The 17,126-nt window shown below is 51.8% G+C and overlaps 8 protein-coding genes across 8 annotated transcripts; 4 read left to right on the top strand and 4 right to left on the bottom strand.

The window, feature by feature from the left end:
* Positions 1-1,787: 1,787 nt before the first annotated feature.
* Positions 1,788-2,420, top strand: BDW74DRAFT_180152 (uncharacterized protein; the record flags this gene model as incomplete). Its single annotated transcript, XM_073729661.1, has 1 exon — positions 1,788-2,420. The coding sequence occupies one exon, from the start codon at positions 1,788-1,790 to the stop codon at positions 2,418-2,420; it is 633 nt and encodes a 210-aa protein (XP_073582015.1).
* Positions 2,421-2,594: 174 nt separating this feature from the next.
* cdc48 (AAA family ATPase CDC48) lies at positions 2,595-5,222 on the bottom strand. Its single transcript, XM_073733106.1, has 3 exons — positions 4,960-5,222; positions 3,405-4,896; positions 2,595-3,355 (listed from the first exon to the last, which is right to left on the bottom strand). Exons 1-3 carry the CDS (start codon positions 5,152-5,154, stop codon positions 2,769-2,771), a joined length of 2,274 nt encoding a protein of 757 aa, XP_073582014.1. The 5' UTR covers positions 5,155-5,222; the 3' UTR covers positions 2,595-2,768.
* Positions 5,223-6,489: 1,267 nt separating this feature from the next.
* On the top strand, positions 6,490-7,249 carry BDW74DRAFT_54029 (uncharacterized protein). Its single transcript, XM_073733105.1, has one exon. It carries the CDS (start codon positions 6,688-6,690, stop codon positions 7,096-7,098), a length of 411 nt encoding a protein of 136 aa, XP_073582013.1. The 5' UTR covers positions 6,490-6,687; the 3' UTR covers positions 7,099-7,249.
* Positions 7,250-8,464, bottom strand: BDW74DRAFT_54028 (uncharacterized protein). Its single transcript, XM_073733104.1, has 2 exons — positions 8,259-8,464; positions 7,250-8,155 (listed from the first exon to the last, which is right to left on the bottom strand). The coding sequence occupies exons 1-2, from the start codon at positions 8,399-8,401 to the stop codon at positions 7,402-7,404; spliced, it is 897 nt and encodes a 298-aa protein (XP_073582012.1). The 5' UTR covers positions 8,402-8,464; the 3' UTR covers positions 7,250-7,401.
* Positions 8,465-8,627: 163 nt separating this feature from the next.
* On the bottom strand, positions 8,628-10,244 carry BDW74DRAFT_157003 (uncharacterized protein). Its single transcript, XM_073725071.1, has one exon. It carries the CDS (start codon positions 10,014-10,016, stop codon positions 8,949-8,951), a length of 1,068 nt encoding a protein of 355 aa, XP_073582011.1. The 5' UTR covers positions 10,017-10,244; the 3' UTR covers positions 8,628-8,948.
* A 734-nt stretch (positions 10,245-10,978) lies between these two features.
* On the top strand, positions 10,979-11,914 carry BDW74DRAFT_180147 (Mpv17/PMP22 family protein; the record flags this gene model as incomplete). The annotated part of the gene is made up of 4 exons (XM_073729660.1): positions 10,979-11,125; positions 11,190-11,465; positions 11,530-11,796; positions 11,846-11,914. 4 exons carry the CDS (start codon positions 10,979-10,981, stop codon positions 11,912-11,914), a joined length of 759 nt encoding a protein of 252 aa, XP_073582010.1.
* A 516-nt stretch (positions 11,915-12,430) lies between these two features.
* On the bottom strand, positions 12,431-14,247 carry BDW74DRAFT_53986 (DCN1 family protein). Its single transcript, XM_073733103.1, has 5 exons — positions 14,033-14,247; positions 13,870-13,913; positions 13,188-13,258; positions 12,961-13,135; positions 12,431-12,907 (listed from the first exon to the last, which is right to left on the bottom strand). Exons 1-5 carry the CDS (start codon positions 14,114-14,116, stop codon positions 12,478-12,480), a joined length of 804 nt encoding a protein of 267 aa, XP_073582009.1. The 5' UTR covers positions 14,117-14,247; the 3' UTR covers positions 12,431-12,477.
* A 366-nt stretch (positions 14,248-14,613) lies between these two features.
* On the top strand, positions 14,614-16,885 carry BDW74DRAFT_156994 (nuclear export protein Noc3). The gene has a single exon (XM_073725070.1). The coding sequence runs from the start codon at positions 14,654-14,656 to the stop codon at positions 16,721-16,723; it is 2,070 nt and encodes a 689-aa protein (XP_073582008.1). The 5' UTR covers positions 14,614-14,653; the 3' UTR covers positions 16,724-16,885.
* The last annotated feature ends 241 nt before the right edge of the window (positions 16,886-17,126 follow it).

Below are 17,126 nucleotides of genomic sequence, written 5' to 3'. Positions count from 1 at the left end.
TCATTCAATCTATCAAGGGAATGATCAATATCCAAGTCACTGAAAGGATCCTCAGAACAAAAGAATAGGGGATGTTCCTGGGAACTGACTTCTCTGGATGGACGATTCGAGGACGACTATTGCGCACGCATTGCTACTAGTCTCGGGCGTCGACGCTCTACAAAAATCAATATCGGACGATGTATGGAGGGACCCTCTTCTCCGGATCAATATTATTCGCGATTGTCCAAGATGACCTGGGTCAATTCTGTCAAAAACCAATAGTGCCGGACCCTTTACTTTTTTGGCCCATTTAGGGGGCTCCAAATCCTCCGCCGCCATCCGTTGGATTGGACACTGTCAGCTTCAATAACAAGTCAACGAGGTATATGGTCCGCGGCATAAACTCAGCATTATCCTGTTTCTACTGCCGCCCCGAGCTTTGCCACTCCCTTTCAACGGGCGCTCGTTAAGCATCCGCGTCAGCCTCACCGATAGCCCCCTTAGCCAGCCCTCAAGAGTCAATGATGGCTTCCTGCACGGTGATATCAGCTAATCCGGCCTTCGTTTAGCGACAACCGACTGGTTGCTACGCGAGCCTGGGGCTGTGCTCGCCACGAGTATAGGGGGTGCTACGTACTCGATTTCTCCTTTACACGGTAGTACAGAGTAAATGCTTCTCCTTACGCTGCTGATGCACCCTTGCAGATGTACACCGTTGTCACCGTATACTATGCCGCGTCTCCGCATGCATAACCGCCCACACTCGTTTATGTGGGCCACGGTAAATTCTCCTGAGATCGGGCGCTGTGTCTATATTGACTCCTGTCCCTGAAGTTCGGTTAGCAATTGCCGAGTCCCAGACTTCCCAGCCCCAAGCGCCGGGGGCTACTATAAATATCGGAGTTGGCCTTATGCCAGACTCCACATTTGTAGATGAGGGCGCTTAGCAGGTTACACCTTGACTGCTTGCTAGCATTGACTTTTGGTCAAATTTCGAGTAATTGACTTTTTAAGTAAAAAAGTTTAAACGCTCTGCTTGATAACACGGATATCCTGGTCTAAACGCGTAAGTGCGGCATTCAATGGAGTTCGCCGGGCGGCCGTCAGATCTATATATTTTTGAACACTCACTCTGCCATATACAGCTACAATTACAACTTCGGCAATCGACCACCCTGAGAGAAAATTACTTTGTCATTATTCCAAGCAATATAATCGATACGTTCTTTTACCAATCCAAATAATGCGAACTCATTATTCTAGAAGTTTTCATTGCTCTAGATATCAAGGGATCGAGATACCGAAATTCTACCGGGTCCGAGGTGCATCGCTACTCTTCTTTCTTTCAGCCTCATAGCCTCAGCCCTTTGATCTCTTCAAAACTTGAACATCATCGTATGAACACATACTCGGAAACAAAGAAACTAATCAAGAGAATACCACAGCCGCAGTCGCCATCTAATCGCCCGGCTCGGCGCAGATCAAGTCCTCCGCTGGCGCATTTTCTCCGCCGACCTTTTTACGTTTCCTTATACTTACAGCCTTACAACTCTCGAACTACATCTCACGCTGGTACTTTTCGATCTTCTACGCCTGTCAGACAAGTCGCCTCAGACCAGACTCTCCAGCATACCCATGAACTCCGCGCAATCCACCTAAATCTACGGACCCAGCCGGCGCGGACGCCGAGTCGCCATCCAATCACTACCCTACGAACACCGACTCGAACAACGACACCCCATCTATCCACTACCACAAAATCAATTCCGCACACCTCAAACCAAGCACCTCAAATACTCACAACGATGCCCTCCTCCCCAACGTCATCCTCCGCGCCCGCGCACCCCCCAAACCCATCCGACCTCGAATCCGACCTCCTCAACCACCTCGCCTCCACCCACGCGCTCGACGACCTACACACAAACCTCCTCTCGACACTACAACGGCTCGGCTGGACCGAGAAAATCCGACGGCTATCGACGGAACTCCTCCGCGCAAACCGGTGCGAGCGCTTCGACGACGTCGTCGAGGCCGTCGTCGCCTCGGCGCAGGGCCGCTCGCATCCGTTCCTGGTCGACTCGGACTCCGAGAATAGCTCCGGCGCGCGCGCGAATCACTCGCACACTTCGAACGAGGATGTGGATGGGGTGGAAGGTAACGGCGGCTACTCGTTTGAGAATGCGGATGTGCGGATTCCGAGTGTTGTTGTTGAGCAGGGGTATCGCGCGATCAAGGACTTATTGAGGGAGGTGGTTATTCTTGGGGATGAGGGAGACGGGGCAGGAAGTAGTAACGGTCCTACGGGTTCGAGTGGGAATATCGCTGAGGTGGTGGGAGAGAGTGCGGCGAAACGGCAGGGTGACAAGTCACTAAATGGTGATACAAGTCCGACCAAGAAGGGAGACAAGAAGGTCAAACAAGGAAAGCAGACGAAATGAGTCTGCCGCACACCCGTCAGAGGGTCTTGTATCGGATGTCTGGGGGCTATTTGCTATCGGCGTTATGGGTAGGGATTTCTGGTGTTTAAAGAGTGACATTTGATACCAGCCCTGATATGTACAACATCTCGGTCGAGTTACTACTGCCAATGTTAGCGGGTTTAACCGTCGAATATACGTCTGCACCGTATCTAAAATTCGGAGTGTATCACAATTCAAAACCAATGAGTTCGTTTAATGACGTCGAGGAGGATCGCTCCCTGTCGCCAGAGACCTGTATCCCCACCACGCTAGATCTAGCTAATGTTGACGCATAAGGCCATTATGTAAAAAAAAGGAAAAGGGAATTTAATCGTAGAGGCTGTCGTCATTACCGGCTTCACCAAATGTGTTGTTCTCATCCGCAACCTCATTTGCAGAAGGGAAGCGGAAGAAGGTGCTGCCACCAGAGTTCTTCAGGCTCTGGGCGAACGCTTCATATCGGCGGATCTCCACATCGCTGACGGATCGTCGGGCAGTCTTCATAGCCTCTTCGAAGTGAGCTCGTGTGAGCTCAGGAACGGGGTCTTCGCCCTCCTCCTCATCCTCCATCTTAACATCCTCACCCGCAGCTTCGCGCTGCTTCTGGCGCTCAATGTCAAGAGAGATAGACTCCTTGATAGCCAGCTTGACGGCACGCTGGGTAACAAATCCAAGATCGGCACCGGAAAATCCGTGGGTCTTGCTGGCGATGAAGGGAATGTCGACATCGGTAGCGACAGGGGTCTTGCGCAGTTGAGCCTTGAGGATACCCTCGCGAGAAGCCTGGTCGGGCAGAGGAACGTAGACAAGAGTGTCAAGACGACCGGGACGCACCAGGGCAGCATCGAGCTGCTCGGGTCTGTTGGTCGCACCAATGACGAAAACGTTCTTCTTGGAGGTCATGCCGTCCATTTCTACATTCAAATTAGTCTGTTTTCATACAATCATGTTTGAGGCACTTACCAGTGAGGAGCTGGTTCACGACACGGTCAGAAGCACCACCAGCATCTCCGACGGAGCCACCACGAGACTTAGCGATAGAATCTAACTCATCGAGGAAAACAACGCAAGGAGCGGCCGCACGAGCCTTGTCGAAGATATCACGAATGTTGCTCTCAGACTCACCAAACCACATGCTCAGCAACTCAGGACCCTTGACGGAGATGAAGTTTGCAGCACACTCGTTGGCAACAGCCTTGGCAAGCATGGTCTTACCGGTACCAGGAGGACCATAGAACAAAACACCGCGAGAAGGTGACAGACCGAACTTCTGGAACTTTTCGGGGTGGTCGACGGGGTATTGAACGCTCTCGATAAGCTCGCGCTTGACTTCCTCGAGACCACCAATATCCTCCCAGCGGACGTTGGGAACCTCGACGACAGCAACCTCGCGAAGAGCGGAGGGGTTGGAGACGCCAAGGGCATAGCGGAAGTTCTCCATGGTAACACCGAGCGAGTCCAAGACTTCCGCATCGATAGTGTCCTCATCAAGATCGATGAGGTCCATCTTCTCACGGATCTGCTGCATGGCAGCCTCAGAGCAGAGAGAGGCAAGATCGGAACCAACGTAACCGTGAGTCTCAGCAGCGATGGTCTCCAGGTCGACATCATCACCAAGCTTCATGTTCTTAGTGTGGATGGAGAGAATCTCGAGACGGCCAGTAGGGTCAGGAATACCAATGTCGACCTCACGGTCGAAACGACCAAAGCGGCGAAGAGCGGGATCAATAGAGTTGGGGCGGTTGGTGGCGGCCATGACGACGACGTTGGAGCGAGCCTTCATACCGTCCATCAGGGTCAAAAGCTGAGAGACGACACGGCGCTCAACCTCTCCGTTGGTCTTCTCACGCTTAGGCGCGATCGAATCAATTTCATCAATGAAGATAATGGCAGGCGAGTTCTTCTCAGCTTCCTCAAAGGCCTTGCGGAGGTTCGACTCGGATTCACCAGCCATCTTGGACATGATCTCGGGACCGTTGATCAGGAAGAAGAAAGCACCAGTCTCGTTGGCGACGGCACGAGCCATCAGAGTCTTACCCGTACCGGGAGGACCGTACATGAGGATACCGCGAGGAGGTTTAATACCAATGGACTTGAAAAGTTGAGGATGACGAAGCGGTAGCTCGACCAACTCACGGATCTGGGCCATCTGCTTGCGGCATCCACCAATGTCATCGTAGCCGACTTCGTTTAAGTTGTTCTCCTCGTCCTCACGCTGAATTGGCTCACCCTCGCTGTGGATGATAGTATCCGGAGCAACGATACCGAACTCTGGGGGATCCACCTCAACAACCTTGAACTCAACTTGTCGCATACCACCTCTTACTGTGAAGAGATCTCCCTGCTTCACGGGCCTGTATCCATCACGGAAGTAAGGAGCAAGGTAAACATCGAAGAGCGATCCGGTCAGACCCTCGACGGTGTCGGCAATGGGAAGAACAGCGATACGCTTGGCCTTTGCACAAGTAAGGAGCGATTAGCCGCCACTCAACGCCACTCAAATAACAATGCAACTCACATATTTGATATCGGGACAAGCGTGGACAGTGATGATATCACCGTGCTTGACACGCAAGTTATGCCTGACAACCCTGTTGATACGGGCGCTTCCATCATCGAGATCATCGTCGGCAAGCACAATCAGAACCGTCTCCTTGCGCTTCTTTCCTCGGACCGTGACTGTGTCGCCTCGGAAAAGACCGAGAGTGTCCATGGTGTTGTTAGAAAGGGAAATCGTCGAGTTATCATCGTTAACGGCATCAGTAACACTAAGAAACAGGGATTAGCGCCACCCGAACAGCTCTGCACTGGGTAAAGTTGATAGCTCACATCAGGCTGTTGGGCTTCTTCTTCTTCTTCAAAATAGCTGTGGAGGTGTCGAGTTCCTGCGGAAAGTCAGCGAATTGGGCGAGAGCGCTCTGGTGTATGACTGATGTACCTCTTTCTTCTCGGCACCAGAAGCATCACTGGCGAAAGGTTAGTCCATCGGCTGGCAGGAACGAACAGAAGTGAATGCCATACAGAAGTTTCTTCTTGTGTTCGTCTGAACTCATCTTGATTGATATCGCCTAGCGATGAAAAGGCGAACAAGACAATTACGCAACGTAGACTCGGGGAGAGTTTACGCAAGAAGGTTGAGTGTGCCGGACCTGGAAACGCCCCAGCAACACGAATGAAATGCGAAAAGCCGACGTAAATGCAAACAGGGAAAGTTCCAAAGGACTGCGAGAATGGCCCAAGGAACTAAGAAAAGGCACAAAGATGGATGAGGTTGAGAACGGGGTCAGATAGAGAGAGTTGGAGGTGAGATCGGAAGTGGACAGAGGAGCTCCAGTTATGAAGAGGTGACGATTAACTCGACCGCCAAGGTGTTCCGTTGATGACTTAAGCACCGAGCCTTTGTATCAACCGCCACCGCCCTGAGAAGAAACAAATGGAACCCGGTCGTAGCGGCCTACGTACAATAATCTCTTCTCGCCTCTGTCAGCTTCTTGCCATCGCCCTCTTCTGCAGGGATTTCCTTTGTTTGCAAATCCGTAGGCTACCATGGGGTGCGTCAGCCCGGCAATGGACAGCTCAGGGTCCCTCCGCTAGTCTGGGCCTGAATTCTGAGGCATTCAGTTCACCCATGGATGGAGCCTTGCGATCTATATGCCGTGGCCATTATTACAACTTTACCCAGGCACCAATGCAAGCAGCGGGTGATTTGAAGCTACAAACTGCCTCGCCAGGCTGCATTGCTCAAAGCTTTGCAATAATTCCAACAATGCGGATAAAAAAGCCATGGAGCTCGTGGACGGTCAACCCATCCAAGGTTCTTTATCAAAGCTCAGGATATGGTTTGTTGTAAAACAACTAACTTTTCATTTGCGTTTCTGAGCCTGGGACAATTAATCCTCACCATAGAATCTACAGATGACTCGCACTCTATGAAGAGTCATGCCGACTTAGCGGATCGAGAGGTATATTTGCTTAGGATTGTTCTCCAGTTGCATGCCCTTGATCTTGTCTTCGTTTCATCCACCTTCAGGCGGCGCTCTCCCAACGTCTACTAAAGAAACGACAAGTTCAGCTGATTCCCTAGCTGAGATACCTCAAAAGTTCCTCTGGTAGCCAAGATGCTGTGCAAGGAAAGCTATCCCGAAGACTCCAAACGTGCATTCCGAAGATCACCTCTAAGAGAAGGAGATCTGGCTGAGCTTTGCGCAAAGGCAAGCTATCCTCCTATTTCGTATACAGCCACACGATGCTCCCCACAGTTCTAAAGTACTCCGCGGACATCCCGCAAACCGATCAAGTCGACATGGTCTACGCAACCCTTCCAGGGTACAAGCTCCACCATTTTGCGGAAGATGGCGAACCTGGTCTACCAACGATCAAGCGGTCATCATCACCGGCAGACGTGGTCGAAGGGATGCTTGTCTTTGGACTGACCAGGGAGCAGCGCAGCGTCATCCAGGAGATCGAAAGCGTACAAACCGGACACAGTAGGTTCACGGATGTCCATGTCCAGGTGTCGCTGATGGACAAAATCCGCGGCTTTGTGGTTAAATGCCAGAAGACTGTGGACGCAGGCACTTTCGTTTGGCCGTGGGATTCTAATGATTTAGGGCTGGTCCCCATGGGAGCCTCCTTCTGGCCCATAGATGAGTTCTAGAATGGTCAGCTTTGCGGACAATGTCGGTCAGCTAAATAAAGTGCAAGGCGACGCTTCTTGGCTTGTGAATATTTGCTATCGGCGTTCGTTGGATACCCCTCTGTTTAATCCTGGAGATTCAGATCAGCTTGGTCCTACTGTTTACTGGCAGCTGAAGTTACTCTATTTCCTTGTTACTTGTTACCTTGAATAGACACGTTCGCCTAGCGTGTCACGAAAGAGTATAATTTAAACATATGCCCTAGACTATGCCAATCTCATCTATCCGCTATCTATCAAATGTACAAGAATTGAACGGTCACTCTACAGCGTAGAAGCCCATAGATCCGCGAAGCCCCAGGCCCCGGCCATGAAACTGACAACGCCAACCAAATGACCGGGGAAGCCAATCCCGTCCTCAAAGCTCCAGTGCAAACACAGCGGCGTCCAGCAAGCATTATTCACTAGACTCTTGTTCCACGACCTGGCTTCCGCATTTAGCTCCTCGCGCTTCTCCGGCGACGCCTCAGCCTTAACCTCAGCCTTCTTCCGCAACACCCTTGCCCTCCACAGCACGAAGTACTGCAGAATAATATGGCCCAGCCATGCCCTCGTACTCCAGATGTCCACCTTCGCCGCCCCGCCCCACCGGGCAAGAAATCGCTTGGGTATGACGCCTTTCGTTGTGAGAAATGCGGCGTTCTCGAGCGCTTGGTAGATGATGTTTGCGAGGACTTGGAGGAGAGTGAGGGCGTAGATGGTCTTGTCTGCCGGCGGGGATTTTAGCGTCGCGGAGCCCCAGGCTATCAGTTGAGGGAGATCTAAGAGGCGCAGCATGAAGCGGGCTTCGGACATGAGGGAGGAGAGAGCGAGAAGAGGGGAGGTCTGCGGGGTTGATGATGACGGTGTTGTTGGTTTCACAGTGGACGGGGCGGTCTTTGAGCGGAGGCGCGCAAGAAGGCTGAGGCGGGTTTGGAGCGCAATCCAGGGCGCGGAGGCAAGGACATGGTGGAGGATGTGCGAGGTGTACTGGATGAAGGAGAAGATGCGTTCTTGGCCGGCTGATGTCGCTAGAATTCTATACAGTAGATCTTGGTAAGCTCGGCGATAAGGAGAGTGGGGTTGGGGATTCCGATCGCAGTTCTGCTCGTACAGATATGAAGGGACATATGTAGACTCACGTATTAAGACGTCCGTTGAATCTATCTGCGGTCAAAAGAACTGCGAGCAACCGGCGCTGCGCAGCTTGCCTGGACGATACCGGAGCTGCGTTTCCTGCGGGGCTCACTGGCTTCTCGGTGTTGGGCGCCTTGTCGTCTGCCATAGTGAAGTGTTTGGCGGACGGACTCTAGATATTATTATGATATGCTGTAGGGAGAAATAGAGGTAGATTTATCGCCAGCGATAAGCAGGGGTTGAGAGTTTAAAGAAAAAGAGAGTCTCCATGTCCCCGGACTGTCACGATCCAGATGATCTCGGCCTGGTGCCGAGGCTCGGAACGACCGCGGTCAGATACCGACACCAACTGAGCTGGCTAACTACACCTGTTCATCAATTCCGAGAGATAGTTCCGCTCTGCCTTCAATATCATTGATGTAAGGTCGTCGGATTTATGATCCGAATTGAGCATTACATGGCATATCAATTCATCTTGATATTGGGTAATCCACCCTGTGCGATAAACAGCAGCACCCATTTCCGCAGTCGCATAAATCCCAGTTCCATGCCGGAAATAATCGAAGAAAAACAAAAAAAATCATTAAGTCATTAACTCGTTACCTGCAAAGCCATGCCAAATGCTTTTCTTTTCCGCCCCTTGATAAAACAACGCATCTTTCCAGCACACCCTACCCCGGGAATCAATCGACCCATTACTCTTCTCCGTCTTCGTGGCTGTGGACCGAGATCTCAAGTTCTTCATCGTCGGACTCAATGAACGGAGCGTGTCCTTCAACGTCGGAAACAACATAGCCCCTCTTGTGAATCTCAGTGCTCAAGGTCTCGATCTCCTCATTTATCTCCTCAATCGTCGCCAAGTTGCTCAGGGCACTCATGTTGAGAGAGGACTCATATCCCGCGAGATGCGAAGTCCGTCTACTACGGCGGCGGTGAAAAGCACGGTGTGAGTACTGCGTGAAATGAGGCGGCGGCGGAGGAGGACGAGGAGCGCGTAAACCAAGGTTTTTGACCACGTTCGCGTCTGACACAGGTGTCTCCCACAAGTCCCAAGCACTCAGAGGCTTGATATCGGGATTGTTGCAAACCTCATTGAGACTGACCCAAGTTCTTTCTTGGAGCTTGCGGTCACAGTGGTAGCAGGCTCTGTACTGGCAGCGGCCGGGGCGGGAATGTACGTCTGCGCTGAGTCTGCTCTGGTCTGTTTCGAACTTATGGAATTCATACTGCTGTGCAGTTCCCTGGCCGGGATCGTAACTGCTTCCAGACATAGATAGAGTTCTCTCCATCTCGCAAAGCTCCAGAACCTCCAGCTTCTGTTGCCACAGTTTGTCTCTCTGCTTGTCGGTATATTCGCCGTCGAGGATTGCTTCCGTTATCGAGTCGCTCAGGAGTGAGCCGTTACGATCGGTGGATGCTGCATAGTCGGTGGCGTCCTCAGTACACAGGTAGAACCATTTCAGGAAAGGCCTTCTGCCGCAGTTGTTGCAGGTTTCGTACTGGTCAATCCTCCACTGGCGGGTTACGGTACTATGAGAGCAGTTATTGTGGCGGCACTGCTGGGGATGGTGTGCAACGATGGCTGGGGTTATAGTGTATGGCTGATGAAAGGAATCGTCCGACTCTTGGGAATCATCGGCTGCGTCGAACGAATCCTCGTTTATGTCAACTGATTCCAAGTGCTGGAAAGATGCCATGTCCGAGTCTGGATCTGGGGATACGCCCATCAAGACTGGGTAGGAACTCAATCCCTCACCATTCATGGTGGAGGGAAAGTGAGACCAAACATGCAGAGAAAACTAGTGTTATGAAAGTTGCCATTAGGATAGCAGTGAGGTGAATCTTCTCTCGGCACGCTTCTTTGCCTGGAGCTCCAGTGCACACCAGGCAAAGATTAAAACAAGGTACATAGTAGTTTCTTAGACTTGCTCACATGTCTAGCAGACTCTCATATGTCTAGGTTATTTGAAAAGAGTTACCATCACTATTCTGAATAAAGGGTTGGTTCTATACAATATACATCACAGATATTCTTTGTTTAATGCCTGAGGCATCACTCGGCTGTGAAGCAGGAAACCAAAGACATTGATCAAGATGCCTGCCAGAAAGCTCCAGGTCCAAGACTTTTCTGTATTCATCAGACGCATCGTGTAGACATAGAGGATATTATCTGAGATATTATGCCATACTGCTACAAAGTGGACTACGGCAGATTGGGGGTCGGCGTCTTCCGATGCCGCAGGCCCAGCCGAGATATAAAGCAAGCAGCTGCCGGCCTCGTGGCGCCGACTCGATTCCCCTCCACTCCAGCCGTCAGCTCCAGGCCAAATTCCTATCCTTCTGGAGCTTGTTTTCAGGGAATTCTGCACCTGCTAGGTTGAAGACGCGTGCAGAGCTATAAAATTCGCCGACCAGAGCCCCAGTTGCCCAGGGCCGCCAATTGACTCCGCATCCCAACCTCGGTAAGCTCCAGGAGTCCCGAGTCGATCTGCTGTTGTCCAGCCTCTCCATAAACAAACACCTCCCCCCCTGTCCTATATTGCTATTCGCCCAACGAATCCCAACCCCATATTTTCTCTTGTCGGTCCTGACCCGCCACGTCTCATCGCTCCATCTTTCTTCCCACATCGCCTGTCATCGCGTTTACAGTTCATTGCTTTTCCTCGAGCTCACCGCGTTTTCGATCGCTGCAGGTCTCCTCTTATCGCTCCTCCACATCGCAGCCATGTCCGTCAAGTTCGAAGACGTGCAAAAGACCGCTACCGCTACCGTCGCGGCCGCCGACACATCCATCCGGGCAGACACAAAGGAGTTGGCGCATAAGGTCGGCGAGCGCCTGACCGGAGGCAATCCCCAGAATGGATACCTTGCTGTATGTTCCCTTTGCGAAACCCGGGGATTTGGTGGTTGTTGCTGACCGGGTATTTCGCGCGCAGATGTACCTACGAGAGCTCCAGGCCAACCCTCTGCGCACGAAGATGCTCACCTCCGGTGTTCTCTCTTCCGCGCAAGAGTTCCTCGCATCTTACCTTGCCAACGATGTGAGCAAGCACGGCCACTACTTCAGCTCCCGAGTCCCCAAGATGCTTCTGTACGGCATGTTCATTAGTGCCCCTCTCGGCCACGTCCTCGTCGGCATCCTTCAGAAGGTCTTCGCTGGTCGCACCAGCTTGAAGGCCAAGGTTCTTCAGATCCTCGCCAGCAACCTGATTGTATGTTCCTCCAGTCAACGAGTACCCCATATGCGCGGCAGATCCGCTAACCGAGGTATCCTAGGTTTCCCCAATCCAAAACGTGGTCTACCTGACCTCCATGGCCATCATCGCTGGCGCCCGTACTTTCCACCAGGTCCGCGCCACCGTTAAGGCCGGTTTCTTCCCCGTCATGAAGGTCAGCTGGATCACCTCGCCGCTGGCTCTGGCCTTTGCACAGAAGTTCCTCCCCGAGCACACCTGGGTGCCCTTCTTCAACATCGTCGGGTTCTTCATTGGAACCTACGTCAACACTCACACCAAGAGAAAGCGCCTGGAAGCGCTGCGAAAGGTATAATCATCCCAGAGATCTGTTGATTTCCTCGGTTAACCCCTCACAGCGTTATGATTCCCGCCGCGGAGGTCCCGGCAGCGAGTACGAGAAGGGACCCGGACCCGACTACCGGTAGAGAAAAAACTCCCTTTGACCAATTACCATTGACGACCGTCGAACATCATACGCCACGTTTACATAGTCTGTTCGACACAATCTCAACTTCTTCTCCACCCTCCCCAATCATATCCTCTCCCGCCCGCATTTTGTCCTGTCGATACTCGGTGCACTGAATCACTCTGAATCTCAACCGTCTGTTAGACGAAGATATGCTTTATCCTTACGATGAATGGTTGCTCGTTTTTTATCCTGCCCTCGATTTACATACACAATTTCGACATAGTTTGCAATTTATAATGCCGCTTACTGCATTCCCCTATTTCATTCTTGATACACACATGCACCGTGCAGTGGCTGTGGTAGTCCTGATATCTGGTATATCTCGCCTTTGGCTTCTCGTTACCGAAATTGCTTCGTTTCAGTTCAATTTCAGTTTCAATGTCTACATTCAAGGTTTCTTCTACGGAACCGACGAGAAACTGTAAGTAACAATGCACAAGTCCTTCTGGGAGTTGATATTTTCCCAATTAGCACCACCCATCAACTCAATAAATCTACCCTTGATACCGTAACCGAACCTCATTCCTCCATAGCCCCCTCACCGCCCCTCTTCTTCCTAACCCACGCAACAAAGTCATCTAGCGCCCCAGGCCAAGCCCCATCCTCACTCCACCACCCAAACGCCTCATCATCATGGCTCTTGCGCATAAACACCTCGACCTGCTGCCATAGATCCTTGTTCACGGGCTTCTTGCCGCGGCTCTCAAGGAATTCAACCCACCAATCCAACCATGGTGTCGTCTCCGTGTTCCAGGCGACTCCGCCCTTTGGTGTCGTGAAGAAGAGGTTCCACTGCTCGACGGCGATCTCGAATTGAAGGTTGCGCTGGCCCTGGACTAGGCAGAGGGGGAATGTGTAGCGGTAGACGCGGCGGAAGAGGTCGGGTTCGGAGGGGATGCGGGTGCGGAGGCGTTGAGCGTGAGCGGCCATTTTGGGGATGGAGTCGCATCTGCTCCTGTTAGGTGAAACAGTACTCTGGTGAGATGGGTTAAAGGTGCTTACTGGACACCTCTCCAGCCGTTGAGGAAGCCCTCGCGGGTGAATTCGCCCATCGATGGTGATTGCAGAAGCTCGGCGATTGCAAGGCACGCTACTTCGTCCAGCTCGACTTCGATGTCTCCTAGGAATTGCATGGCGCCTTCGATGCCGATAGTGTCTGGGTTCTCTATGGGTGAATCTGGTCGCAGTGAGCTTGGTTGACCTTAGTGGTTCCTTGGTGGAAGAAGTACCCCTGTGTTTATCGAAGATCTGGTTGATGGCAAGCGTTGAGCCTCCTCCACCTTGTGGGCTTTGAAAGTACCTGAAGACGTTCTATTAGCATATGTTATGGCAACTCGAAGGCCATCTGTTGAGGGTGGGAAATTCCGAGAGCGGCAAGGTCCACCAAGCCAGTACATCGTTACCAGCAAGGCAGTCCTGTGTGAGCCTTTGAGAGGGACCAAGGTAATCGGCCGCCTGAAGTCTCGCATTCAGGAGCAAGTCATAGAAAAGCCGATATGCGCAGCGCCCAACTTCTAACTAGCACCGCCCGGCGAAGCATTTTGCTCGAATCTTATCAAGAAGGGACCAGCATCAAGCATGTAGACATGCAAATGCCCGGTAGATATTGCCACTTAATCGAAGCAAGCCACGTATAAAGGCTCCAAATGATTGTTCACGCGCCGGCATGGAAATCGCACGCTACAACGTACGTCTGCCTCGAGAAAGCAAAGAGCCAGGAAAATACACAGTCCTCGACCCATTTTACAGCTCGACAGTCAATCCACTTAGGGCTTGTACAATGCGGATTTCACTCTACGCAAAGACCCTTCCAATGCTGGTTGGTGTTGAAGATGCATTGTCTGACTTGGCAGCGAATGGGAAGAGGCAATGTAGGCATGGTGCAGAAGCAAAATAACATGACCAACTTACGCATCGATGGCTTCCTCAGTGTTCCATCGGCTCGCCTTCAGATACTGTTCACCACAGTCAGTATAAGCATCACGTGATGTATAAGAATTCGGGTCCAGGTGTTGTAGAGTCATACAGGCGATAAGGCACTATAAGGAAGAGAAAACAGACTTTGGGGAACTACCTTTGCAGCGACTGTGTTACCGGCCTCCGTGAAGCTCACAAATTGGGCTATTTGTTGCTTCTGAGCGGCAGTGTATGGAGGCATGGCGGGGTTCGACCGTGGGCGAGGAGGGGCAACCTTCTGGCTAGGTAGAAAATGGCGAGTGAACAGAGGTAGACGTAGAGAGTCCGTCCGCAAGATAGCTAGGTAGAGTTGGGAGAGAGGCTATTCAGAAAAATAAAAGGACCTAATCGAAAAACCGGGAGTACGTCGTTTGGACTCATTCGAGGAACAATCGCTGCATCAGTTGCTGACTGATCCAGGCACGTGTTATTCAGGCACTTTCCTACTTGGGAAGAAATACCAATCATAGTCCTATTCTGGTGATTGTCTCAGAGTATGTTGATCTAGTGTATGATATATTTCCACCTAATGGCTTACCTCTAGCATTATCGTCTCTGGTGTTCTATATACCTGCTCTACTCTTGGGTCAACAAGTTCGGAGTTAACTGCGAGTGGATCGGCGACTAGCGGGATTCCTTGGCGCTGGAAAAATAGCAAAAAAAAGTTTCCAGACCGTTAAAGCCCGGAGCACCCCAACTTTTCAAACCCCATTCTCGAACGCAGACGAGCGAGGTACAGATGGCTCCCGGACGGACGACAAAAAGGAGAAAGGTTAGCCCTCCGGGCGACGAGGATGCCACCAATGGTGCAAGCGACTTCTATTCCCATGCCGCCGAATGGGACCTGGAGCAAGACTACGAGCAGCGACCGCGCAAGCTGAACAAGAAGGAGAAGGAAAGGACCAGGCTTCCAATCAAAACGTCAGAAGGCTTCCAAAACGTCGAAGCCTCCGAATCTGAACCCGAAGACGACGACAGCTTCCTGGGGACTGACGATGACGAGGAAATGGAGGACGGTGATGGCGGAGAAGATGAGGCGGAAGAGAGCGAGGACGAGGCACCAAAGATCCCGTTAAAGCAGCAGATTATACAAGCGAAGGAGGAAATTGCGCGGGCGGCGACGTTGATAAATGAGGACCCCGAAGAACACATTTCATCGTTCAAGACGATGTCTGATATGGTGGACAGTGGATCGCACGTCGCGGTTAAGAAGCTGGCTCTTGCGTCGCAGGCTGCAATCTACAAGGATGTCATTCCAGGATACCGAATTCGTCCGCTAAGCGAGGAGGAGACATCCGGAAAGATTTCAAAAGAGGTGCGCAAATTGCGGAATTACGAGCAGTCGCTTCTCTCAGGCTACAAGCATTACATTCAAACACTCCTGGCTTTCACAAAGTCCTCGAAGGATAATCCCACAGACGCCGGGCTAAAGACCGTTGCAATAAATTGCGCCTGCAGTCTGCTCCTCGCTGTACCACACTTCAACTTCCGCGCGGAACTGTTGCGGATTATCGTCAACCAGCTGGCGAGGAAGCGTGTTGACGAAGATTTCGTCAAATGCCGGGATACCCTGCAAGATGTATTTTCTCGCGATGACGACGGATCAGTCTCCCTCGAAGCTGTCCGCCTCCTTTCCAAGATGATGAAGGCCCGAGACTTCAAACTCCACGGAACCGTCCTAGACACCTTCCTCCACCTCCGACTGCTCCGCGAATTCTCCTCCAAGGGCTCAAGAGACCGCGTCGACCGCGACAACGAAGAAGAAAACACCCTCGGCGGCAAGAAAATGAAACAAAAGAAGGAATTCCGCACAAAGAAGAACCGCAAGCTCGAGAAAGAACGCAAAGCCGTGGAAAAGGACATGCGCGAAGCAGACGCCCTCGTCTCCCACGAAGCCCGCGACAAGAACCAAGCCGAAACCCTCAAACTCGTCTTCGGCGTCTACTTCCGCATCCTTAAACTCCGCGTCCCAAACCTAATGGGCCCCGTCCTCGAAGGCCTCGCCAAATTCGCCCACATGATCAACCAAGACTTCTTCGGCGACCTCCTCGAAGCCCTCAAGGACCTAATCGGGCACGCCGAAAACGACGAGCTCAACGCCGACGATGACAACGCCGACGACGAAGACGAAGAACCCATCACCTCCCCAACCTCCACAACCCGCGACTCCACCCGCGAATCCCTCCTCTGCACAGTCACGGCCTTCGCCCTGCTGGAAGGCCAAGACGCCTCCAAAGCCGCCGCAGCCCTGCACCTCGACCTCAGCTTCTTCATCAAACACCTCTACCGCTCCCTCTACACGCTCTCCATAAACCCCGACGTCGAATACAACCCCAACGCCTCGAACGCCCTCCGCCTCCCCGACCCTTCCTCCTCACAAGCAGCCCAGCAGCAACAGAACATCGAGCGCAAGAAGAAAGTCAACTTCCAAACGCCGATGGTTCTGCTCCTCCGCTGCCTCAACGCCTCTCTTATTTCCCGTGCTAATGGTCTTCCACCGCCTGTTCGGTTGGCCAGTTTCGCCAAACGCCTTATGACGGCGTCGCTGCAGGTTCCTGAGAAATCGGCGCTTGCGACGCTAGCGCTGCTGAATCAGGTTGCCAGGCATAACGCGCGGAGGATCAGTTCGTTGTGGTACAGTGAAGAGAGAAAGGGTGATGGAATGTTTCATCCGTACGCGGCGGACTTTGAGGCGACGAATGTGTTTGCCGGAACGGTTTGGGAGGGAGAGTTGCTGAAGCTGCATTATTGTCCGGAGGTTAGGGATGCTGCTGCGGGCGTTGAGAAGATGATTGCTGCGAGGGATTAGGATACATAAGATCATATTTACCGTGTGTATATAGAGGAAATGGAAGTTCCACTTCGTTTACCGGAAGCAAGCATACTGCCTCTTGGATATCCTTTCAAAGACTATGATTTGTTATGTTTGTGTTTCATTTTCTCTTTTGAGTTTTGCTTAATTAGACTTGCATTTCACCCTGAATCACTTGTCTCATGTAGAGGAAAGACACATGATTTCAACAGCGCCGGAGAGAACAAGATGCCGAAGTAAAAAAAAAAAAGAAAAAGAGAAGAAAAGGAATTTTCTTCAAGGGCCTGGCTGGAAAAGAAGGGAAACCAGAAGTTCATACAAAAAGATCTTCCTAATTACCTTCGCTTTGCAAAATGTCCATAGTCCACCAACGGCCAAACACCCGACCAACAGAAAACCG

Source organism: Aspergillus multicolor (genome assembly GCF_047715735.1).
Source record: "Aspergillus multicolor strain CBS 133.54 unplaced genomic scaffold BDW74scaffold_20, whole genome shotgun sequence".
NCBI lineage: Eukaryota > Fungi > Ascomycota > Eurotiomycetes > Eurotiales > Aspergillaceae > Aspergillus > Aspergillus multicolor.
Note: the sequence above shows the minus strand (reverse complement) of the source record. Positions and strands in the feature narration are given on the sequence as shown.

Bases quoted from the DNA above. Each gene is read 5' to 3' on its own strand.
- cdc48 (XM_073733106.1), bottom strand. From the start codon at position 5,154: ATGGACACTCTCGGTCTTTTCCGAGGCGACACAGTCACGGTCCGAGGA. The intron at 4,897-4,959 runs GTGAGTTGCATT...ACTTGTGCAAAG, and splicing joins CTTGTCCCGATATCAAATAT to GCCAAGCGTATCGCTGTTCT. The intron at 3,356-3,404 runs GTAAGTGCCTCA...ATTTGAATGTAG, and splicing joins CGTGAACCAGCTCCTCACTG to AAATGGACGGCATGACCTCC.
- BDW74DRAFT_157003 (XM_073725071.1), bottom strand. From the start codon at position 10,016: ATGAATGGTGAGGGATTGAGTTCCTACCCAGTCTTGATGGGCGTATCC.
- BDW74DRAFT_54029 (XM_073733105.1), top strand. From the start codon at position 6,688: ATGCTCCCCACAGTTCTAAAGTACTCCGCGGACATCCCGCAAACCGAT.
- BDW74DRAFT_53986 (XM_073733103.1), bottom strand. From the start codon at position 14,116: ATGCCTCCATACACTGCCGCTCAGAAGCAACAAATAGCCCAATTTGTG. The intron at 13,259-13,869 runs GTAAGTTGGTCA...GAACGTCTTCAG, and splicing joins ACTGAGGAAGCCATCGATGC to GTACTTTCAAAGCCCACAAG. The intron at 12,908-12,960 runs GTAAGCACCTTT...TAACAGGAGCAG, and splicing joins AACGGCTGGAGAGGTGTCCA to ATGCGACTCCATCCCCAAAA.
- BDW74DRAFT_54028 (XM_073733104.1), bottom strand. From the start codon at position 8,401: ATGGCAGACGACAAGGCGCCCAACACCGAGAAGCCAGTGAGCCCCGCA. The intron at 8,156-8,258 runs GTGAGTCTACAT...TCTACTGTATAG, and splicing joins TTCAACGGACGTCTTAATAC to AATTCTAGCGACATCAGCCG.
- BDW74DRAFT_156994 (XM_073725070.1), top strand. From the start codon at position 14,654: ATGGCTCCCGGACGGACGACAAAAAGGAGAAAGGTTAGCCCTCCGGGC.